This window comes from Peromyscus leucopus, chromosome 8a, assembly GCF_004664715.2.
Source record: "Peromyscus leucopus breed LL Stock chromosome 8a, UCI_PerLeu_2.1, whole genome shotgun sequence".
NCBI classification, from domain to species: domain Eukaryota; kingdom Metazoa; phylum Chordata; class Mammalia; order Rodentia; family Cricetidae; genus Peromyscus; species Peromyscus leucopus.
In genome coordinates this window covers 55,803,206-55,812,742 of record NC_051085.1, presented here as the reverse complement: position 1 = coordinate 55,812,742, position 9,537 = coordinate 55,803,206, and the positions used below count along the sequence as shown (strand labels likewise).

General features: G+C 48.2%; 1 protein-coding gene across 1 annotated transcript in view; it reads left to right on the top strand.

Moving 5' to 3' along the window:
- Nucleotides 1–499: 499 nt before the first annotated feature.
- The window catches only part of Thbs2 (thrombospondin 2), a 30,108-nt gene continuing 21,070 nt past the window's right edge, over nt 500–9,537 (top strand). Inside the window, exons 1-5 of the mRNA XM_028866603.2 lie at nt 500–764; nt 3,259–3,407; nt 4,520–5,076; nt 6,896–6,980; nt 8,779–8,978. Coding sequence (XP_028722436.1) covers nt 3,356–3,407; nt 4,520–5,076; nt 6,896–6,980; nt 8,779–8,978 — 894 coding nt within the window. The 5' untranslated portion in view covers nt 500–764; nt 3,259–3,355. The remainder of the gene's footprint in view (nt 765–3,258; nt 3,408–4,519; nt 5,077–6,895; nt 6,981–8,778; nt 8,979–9,537) is intronic.

The following is a 9,537-nucleotide window of genomic DNA, read 5'->3' as shown; positions in this document are numbered from 1 at the left end:
CTAAGTTCTCTCAGAGAGACTTGGTCACATAGGGTTGCTGAGTTCTGACTGAACAGAGGAAGTGAGTTTAGATAAAAATCTGTTCTCCCAGAAGCAGGGCTACTTCCCAGGGTCAGAGAGAAAATCGGTGGGCTCTCTTTTACAGTAAATTCTTTTTGCTCATGACAAAATCAATCCTCTGAATAGAGTAAGTGTCCCAGCACAGTGGTGAACTCATGTCTCTCCTCTGTCCTCTTGGTTGCCACTCACTTGGTTTAGAAAGACTAGTATCACATTGGGTAATTGGAAACACATTTAAACATAGAATTGGCTTTTTTTTTTTTTCTCCTCAGCAAAGTGGGGAGTCCCAGCCAATCTTGCTGGTTTTATTTATAGCATTTTATTTCCTGAGAGAAGACAGGAAAAGTGAGGCCCTGCCTACCCCTCTTGTCTGGCTCCTCCCCCGGCCCCTGTCTGGAAAGCCTGGGTGGACATGTAGGAGGGGCATCAGCTCAGAGGGGCTGGATTTGGCCTGGGACACCAGGTACCCTGAGCAAATGGTGAGACCAGAGGAGGAATTATGACACTCCTTCGAAAGAATGAATTAAACGTGCCTCCGCGTGTGTCTGATTGACAGGCCTCTTGGGGAAAGGGCGTATAAAGGAGCCGGTCACTGCCTGGAGGCAGCAAAAGCCTCCACTGTCTGAAGCCTTCCTGGCCAGGTCACTCCTCAGGACAGACTTAGAATACTGACGTCGGTCATCATTCATTTTCAAACATACCAGGTACCTTTTTCATTTCTAAGACATTTCACTGGGCTGTGAGTTTTCCGAATAGGCTTGTGGTTTCCAGGAGGCTGAGGGGGGGAAAGTGCAGCTGCACCCTTCCACACTTTGCAGAGTGGCTTCCTCACCCCAGCTTTGCCCTGCACAGTTAGGGACCTGACAGGAACAGTCACTGCTGTCCTGGCCCCAGGGTCTCCCACAGCAGGATCCCAGTGAGGTTAGGGTCTGGCTGGCTTCATTCCTAGGATGCTGAGGGGAAGCACTGACATTTTCTGCTTCAACATAAGAAGTTTCTACACTGAAGTTTGTTGTGGAGGAGGAAGCAGAGATGGGGATGTCCTAGGATCCCTTGGAAATGTGAAAATAAGCAGAGGGGTTAGAGCGATCCTAACTCTAAACATTAGGAGCAGCTGAACAAAGTGTTGCTGTCATTATCACGAACGGTGGGGTGGGCTGCGGGCACGGAAGGGAGTGAGTTTGGGTTGCTGCCTGGGTAATTTGCAGAAAGAGCTGGTGGGCTGGGGCAGCTCAAAGAAATAGTCCAGTGGGGAGGGAGAAGGGAGGGGAGGGAGGCAGAGCAATAGGTGTCAGAGGGGCAGAGAGTCCACCCAGCAAAGGCATATTCACTTTGACTGTTCCTGTGAGATGAAATTGTGTACGACCCATATAAGTTGTGATCAAACCTAGTTGCAGAAAACGTTCACGAACGTCTGCCCATAAGCCTGCAGTGTGGACTTGTGGTCAGGGAAGAGGCTCCTGGGCTCGGGGGAACAGTGTGCGTGTGCCTAGTGCCTGCGGAGCTAGGGTGCAATTGCATTGGCTGCCAGGCGGCTTGTTCCAGTACCGGGTACCCTTCACTCCTGTCTCACGTTTTGGTTTGGGGAAGGAAGCAAGATGAGATGGGATCGTATTAAAGACTGCTGATTATTTGTGACACTCCTGATTGAGGTTGATTTTATCGAAGCACAGTTTAATGTACTCAGCTTGTAGGTGCGTGTAAGCTGGGCAAAATGTCATTTTGAGACGGAGCTTGCCTTTGCAGGCATCTTGTAACTGTCCTTAGGGGTGAAATTTGGGGATGGGGGTTCAAGGGCAGATGTCCTGTGGCAAACACCCGATTAGGGATTCAAGGATAGGTCAAGCTGCAGCCTTCAGATGTGGACTCAACTGAGATTCTCAAATTTCTCAGTGTCTCAGTACTGTTCTAAGTTTCTGGCAAGGTGTATCCTACTCTTGAATTTTCAGAAAAAAAAAAAAAAAAGCCACCCAGGACTTGGTCCTCAGAGCCCTCCAAGCCCCAGGTCTACCGCAGGCAGGTTTGCTGAGCCTCAAAGAGCCTGGTGGATATTCATCTGCATAGGGTCTCTCTCTAACACCCCAGGTGGGCAGATATTTAAAGAGTAAAATTTTTTTTTGAGCCACAGACAAGGAAACCGAGTTAGAGGATAAAAGGATTGCCTGGGTGGACAAGCTGATGTTAAGGGCTCAGGTGGGATGGTGTGCTTGGCTGCCTCCTGCAATAGGATCTAGTGCTCCCTAGATGAGCACGGGACAGAGCTGTGGGGATCAAGACCAGGCTTTAGGAGACTGAGATTCCTGTCTCATTGCCTTCCTCTGGAGAGGAAACTTACCCTCTGTGGAGGACACTGTTTGCAGCTTACCGAAGTGTTCTGTAGAAGGGGGGGGTGCTGCTTAGGTGTCCTTATGAATGAGAAGCTAGGCCATTTTAGCCATCTAACAGGGATGAGGAACTAACTATATTGTATGGGTCTGTTTCCACAGAGCAGGGCATGACATGCAACAGAGCCTGGGCCATCATCCCATACTCCTCTCGGATGGGGAGCTGAGACCCGGGCACAGGGAAGCCCATAAGGAGTTAACGGAGCAGGAGCCGAGGAGCTGGGCTTCAAGCCAGGCCTCCTGACTTCTGATCCAGAGTCCAGTGAGCCAACTCAGAATCTCTGAGAATGGAAAAACAGGCCTGCAGGAGACTCGAAAAGTGGAGTAAAATCCTCAGAGTAAAAGCTTCTGCTCGTCCTAAGAAATTACACTACGTTTATTCCTAGTTTTGAATCGCAGTTAGTATTGATTGTGTTTAATTAGGTTATGCAGAACTGGTTTTTCATGGGCATTTACACAAAATGCTTTTCCAGAGTCTTCCCACCCCACAGGATATTTGCCTGGGTCCAGCTCTCCTGGACCTAAGTCTTGGCGGAGTCCCGCAGGGAAACAGGGCTCTGGCACAGCCCCCATTTGCTCAGAAGAGCGGGAGGCACATGCTCAGCCACAGGAACCCCAGTTGTTATGGTGACCGCGCAGCAAGAGTGCTCAGAACCCCATCACCTCAATGTCGGGGGGAAGAAGGGAGATGCATGCTAGCAGCAGTTAGAAGAAGCTAGCTGGAAAGGAAGTTTCTCGTCTAGAGTTCTGCTTCCCATGGACACATTTGCTTCTGATTTTTGTGTAAAACTGGTTGGTTTTTTTTTTTTCAAAGATCACGTGAGCAAACTTTCTGGTGAGACTCAGGCTGCAGCTGTGCACTCAACACCCAGGAGACTGGTTCTCTCCTAAGTGTCACGGGTGGAGACAGGATGCTTTGGGCACTGGCCCTGCTGGCTCTGGGCTTGGGGCCAAGAGCTCATGGTGAGTATGGACATAACCCTTGTCTCTGTTTGCAGCGTGGCTTAGCTGCAGGCAAGAGACCAGTGAGCATCTTGTAGTCTGCATCTCGCACATGAATTTTTCTTAATATGCTTGAAAATAAAAAAATTCATCGACTTTTGAGTCTACGTAGCATGGAGATACTGTCTAAGAGTAGAGATGAGTGAACCACAGTTAGTAGTGAGGTACTTGCTTCACATAGCTTGGCCTTGGTGCATTATTATACTTTATAAAATAACTTATCATTTATAAAACTTGGACTGCCATTTTTAGTAGCAATAGTCACAGATTATAATTATTTTAATTGTGGTACTGTCAATATCTTTATTAAAAATGAGAATATTTGTGCCTCTATAAGCAGTAGTTTACTTTGTGTTCCGTTTTTGGACACCTGGTGAGACGTTATGCTTTGTTTTAGCTTTCTAGGCAGTGTATTCTTCTGAATCATCGAACCTGTTCTAATTTTGATGAGATCTGGTGATTTTTCTCATTGGCAGCTGGACAGTGACTTCAAACCACTCACTGAGAGTCATGAGGTCCATTGTTGTCTCAGGTTCTGACCCACACTGCACAATAGTTATTATTCACTAAAGGTATTTTTGTAGAAGTGAAAAGATGTCTACACCATCTGTTTAAGGCAGAATCTCATCCCAAAAATGCAACACAGGACTTTGTGTACCCTCAAATCCCACGGTCAAAAGCCAAAGGTCCTCTTTTCTCAGCCTCCCTCTTTCCCAGTCACATGACGGAGGGGAGGCTGTGCTCAGTCCAGATCTAGGACAAAGAACACCAGGGATCAGGGCTTGGAATTCAGAGGCCTGGTCTGGAGTGAGATTTGGGCAGGTGTCACAGTGCTGTTGTTTATAAAAGAAGCCATGTTCCGGGTTTGGGGAAGGCGCAGAACACTTTCTGCACTGTAGCCCTGGAGAGAGCCAGCCTACAGCATTGTGGGAACCTGCTATGGCTCAGCCAGGGCAGGGGAGACTGAGATGTCACAGGGAGAAGCCCCTGAGAGCTTGTGATTCTCCAGCTGCCTTCCAGAAAGCCTCACCTTCAGCCTGTGGTAACTGTGCCTGTGTGGTTCCCTTTGGCAGCTGGTGACCAGGGTGAAGACGCTTCATTTGACCTTTTCAGCATCAGCAACATTAACCGCAAGACTATTGGTGCCAAGCAGTTTCGAGGGCCTGACCCCGGGGTGCCCGCGTACCGTTTCGTACGGTTTGACTACATCCCCCCAGTGAAGACAGACGACCTCATCAGGATTGTCAAACTTGCAAGGAGAAAGGAGGGCTTCTTCCTCACAGCCCAGCTGAAGCAGGACCGCAAGTCTCGGGGCACACTCCTGGTGTTGGAAGGCCCCGGTACCTCCCAGAGGCAGTTCGAGATTGTGTCCAATGGCCCAGGGGACACCTTGGACCTCAACTACTGGGTAGAAGGCACCCAACATACCAACTTCCTGGAGGATGTGGGCCTGGCCGACTCCCAGTGGCGGAATGTGACTGTGCAAGTGGCCAGCGACACCTTTAGCCTGTACGTGGGCTGTGATCTCATTGACAGTGTCACCCTGGAAGAACCATTCTATGAGCAGCTGGAAGCAGACAGAAGCAGGATGTATGTGGCCAAAGGCGCATCCCGAGAGAGTCACTTCAGGGTGCGTGTGCAGCATGGCAGCCGTATGGCAGAGCTTTGCTGGGAGCCCACAGCATGGGGCAACTCAGTGTAGCTTTTGTGTTGGAAAGGTGTAATCTTGCCTTGAAGAAACATGTAGCATTTACTGCGGCACATGTGTGCACACTCTACACACCTGCACATACTGCATATGTATTCAGACATATCACACATGCTTGGTTGTGCGACTCCTATACTTAGATGATATGCACACACATGTGCACAATCAAGAGTGTGAACTTATCACACAGGTGCATTCACACCACACACACCTATATATCTACCACAGGTGCACACTTGTACAACACACTTGCTTACACACTATGTGAACACACCACACACTCATTGCACAAGCGTGCAGAAGCATGTACAACATGCCTACACACCGTCACACCTACACACATTTACACATGTGTACACACAACAGACACTCACACTTGCACTCATAAATACAATACTGACATATAGAATTACATACATACAAAGGACACATAAGAACTTGTGTACACACATATGCATCACACCTCTGCACACATGGCCCCTGTACACATACTAACACAGTGCCTATTCATAAGACGAAATCAACTGAGCATGCACAGAACACACAGCAGAGCTGTGTCACAGGTATATTGTTTGTGGATGCCTTAGTCAAGTGCTGAGGGCAGGACTCCTCATGTTCCCGAAACTCCAGGTTACTTAATTAGGCCTGAAGCCACGTCCTAGGCCTTGCTCTAGAATGAAGTAACTTGGGCACTAAAGAGGGACTGAGTTCCTCAAAGAAAAGTTGCTGCTTTGCGAGTGAATACCTCCCTGTCCCCTCACTGTGGCTAAAGAAGTTAGGATCCTTCCAAAGCTGAGAACTTAGAACCGCGATGCCAGGTCCACACCGATGCCCCCAGTTATAATGGCTGTTTTAGGGTTTGTCCATCTTTTCCCTGACACTAAGATCATCTACTAATAGAGGGATCATACTGAGGCTCTGTGTTTTGACTCTCTTTGGTCCATGAGTATTGCACTCTGGTCCTCCCTCTCCATGCTGAGCAGAAGCAAGCCACGGCTCCTGGTTGGTCCATAACTGCAGAGAACAACCAAGGGTTGTTCTAGGTAAAGGGTGCTAAACAGACTTTCAGCTTATGAGGGTTCATCTTCCGATGAGCATATCCGTTCCTCTTTCATGGCAGGTTAAGGGATGTCTGAACATTGCTCTCTTGCAGGCATACCCTTATTTGTGGAAATGAATGTATGTTGAAGCTTAGTTATTTGAGTAAAAGACCTTGAGTGCACACTTTTTCAGGTGCGGCCATGTCTGTCTGATTGTCCCATTCATGTTACATCATTAGCTCCCTTCTCCTGGTGTGACCCAGGGCCACCTTGTCTGCATCAGCAGATGTTTCTGAGACTTGAATTACAAACAAGTACAAAGCATTCCAGTTCCATGTGAGGAAATATCCCAGCATGTCTAGCTGGGACATACAGGGGACAAAAGTCACCTATCCCCAGGCCTCCCTCTTTTTTTTTTCCTAAGGTTAATTTTCTCCTAGTGAGAAAATTGTTTATGCTAAACCTTTGTGTGTGTGTGCTTGTGTGTGTGCGCCCATGCACACACCTGTATAGATATGGGAGGTACAGACTGGCTCAAAGTATTTTCAAATTAGCAGGAATAGGGAGCTGATATAAAGAGACCTCAGACCTACTGGATAAAGCAGAGGAGGACCCAGTGCTACTGGAACCTTCTACTCTGCACCGATAAAGTGTTATCAGCTTCCGTCAAGATGAAGTTCTGTTCCTCTGTCTCCTTCCAGGGCTTGCTGCAGAATGTCCATCTCCTGTTTGCAGATTCTGTAGAAGACATCCTAAGCAAGAAAGGCTGTCAGCACAGCCGGGAAGGTGGGTGAGCTCTGATCCAGGAGCTTCTGTTCTTTCCTGGTGGGTTATTGCTGGGCCGTGTGTATGTGCCTTGCTGGGGTTTGGGTCAAGTGGGTAAGTTTGCTGGTTGGCTTGAACTTCTTAGTCTTTGGAAATGATGAACTGTCAAGAATCGATTCTGAATATATTTTAAGAAGAACAATCCATTTTGGGGGGGTTCTGGAGTGATAGTCCAGTCCATGATCAGAACTATTCACACCTTTCATGGCTTCTAAATACATTTGAACATGTAGGTTCCTTCAACAGGATATTTAGAGCTCTGAGTTACAAGTCAACAATTACACAGAACTATTAAAAACAAGCACTTAAACATTTCCAGAAGTTCTGATCCCTTCTTAACAAAATGAACTTACACAGACATCGAAATCTGTTCTCTTAAGATGGGGTGTAAGGATGGACTAACTGGATTTATGCACTTTCACCCCTATGTCAGGACCCACTGTGAGCTCTCCACTCAGACCTTGGGCCTGGCAGAGACTCCCATTCTCCTCCACTGGTCATGTCAGACTTGAAGATTCCAGTCCTTTGGAAAGTCAGCTCAGGAGCCTGGTCTCACAGTGTGGCTTCTTTGATGTCTGTTAAAATGAGGATGTCTCTGCTTCAAGGCTAAGCTATTTCAGCTTCACAGCTACAGAAACTGCTATAGAAACTGGCTCAAACATTTGTCTGTTGCCAGTCCAAACCCACCCATGGCAGAGGCAGGGTTGAGCAAAGGCACAAATTCATTTATTTTGCTTAATTCTAAGATATGAAAAAGTACCTTAGATAAGCTAAAGATTTTTAAAATCATAAATGAAAATAAATGCTGAATTAAATCTACTCAAAGTCTATTTGAGGGTGTCCCTGTCTACTTGGGTATACAGGTGCTTCTATTAGCCTGGCCTTTTATGGTTAGTGGCGCACTGGATATAAGGGGCTTCCAGGAGCCATGTGGACTGCAACAAGGTTTTGATCCCAAGTAATAAACACTCAGCTGTGGGGTGAATGCCCGTCACCCCTTCTCCCTCCCTGGAACTCTCCCTTCCTTGGATTCCTTAGCTCTGGATTAACTGAAGATGACTCTGTTTTTGGACTTGTCTCAAGGCAATTTGAGAATTAAGGGGTCTATGAATGCATGGCCCAGGCAGACTCTCTGTGACTGGGCCAGGGCTACCTTCTTTCTGAGGATCCACTGGGCAGCAGAGCATGCTGTGTGGAGGGAAAACAGTATTTCCTGGAGGTGTGTGTTTCTGGTATGAAGATACCTGAGTTTGCTCTTATTCTGAAAGGAAGCCCCAAGAATGGGCACTCAGGTTGAAATGGGGCGTGGGAAGGGTGAGGGTGAGGGGTAAGGATATACATTGGAGGAATAGACTTGGGGTTAGGATGAGGACAAGGCTCTGTCCCTCAACTTGGTTTTACTGAGGTGTGTGATGCAATACAAATGACCTTGCATTACAGATTACGTGTCTCCCACCGCTATGCTCTGCCTTCCTCTGTTCCTAGGCTGGACCTCTGCCTTGCTGGGGAACCATACAGGCATGCAAAGTGGGACTGGTTCCTCTTGTCCGTCGCCACCAAATGCCCCTGTGTTGATGGATACAATTTAGGATGTGGCCACTCCCAGAGAGCAGGGAGTTTCATGGGTGCCCCTTTATAGCTGCAGAGGTGACATCTTGGTGGCTGTGCTTCACCGGCTACACCAGTGGGTGCCATCTCACAGTGGCAGGTCTACCACCTCAGAGCCTGTGCCCCACTGACCGGGCTCTCTCCCCCTTAGCTCAAGTCAACACCATCAGTGAGCATACAGAGACACTCCACCTGAGTCCTCACATCACCACAGACCTGGTGGTGGGCCAGGGTGTGGAGAAGACACAGGAAGTGTGTGCACACTCCTGTGAGGAGCTGAGCAACATGATGAACGAGCTGTCTGGATTGCACGTCATGGTGAACCAGCTGAGCAGGAACCTGGAGAAAGTGGTGAGTACCTGGTGGATGGTGGAGTTGGCAAGAGAGGGCTGTGGGGACAGAGGGCAGTCTGGCATGGAAGCCTCAAGGGCCAGGTCCAGTTAGGACCAGTTAGGCCTCTGAGGACGAATACTTCACTGCCTTGGAGAAACTGATTAGAAAGCCACATTAAGAGGCTATCCAGGTCAGGCCCTTCAGGACGCTGGTCTACCACAAAGTTAGTGAGGAGAGAGAGGGGGAGAGAGAGAGAGAGAGAGAGAGAGAGAGAGAGAGAGAGAGAGAGAGAGAGAGAGAGAAGGAAGTATTGCAAATAACAACACAGTCAGGGCACAAGTTCTCCATAATAAATCTGTGCTCCTGGGAAATACAAGACATCCATGAAGAGGAAGGCATTCTATGAGAAGGGCTGAGTGTTGAGAGGAATGTCTCAGCCCTACAGTTTCTAAGGCTGAATGTGTGTGTCTCAAAGTGTGCAGAAGCAGGGCACAAGTCTCACACCCCAGAGCGGGTGTTTTCTGGCTCTGAAGAGGGAGATGAGAGTTGTAGTCTCTCCTGACTGCAGTGCCTTGTG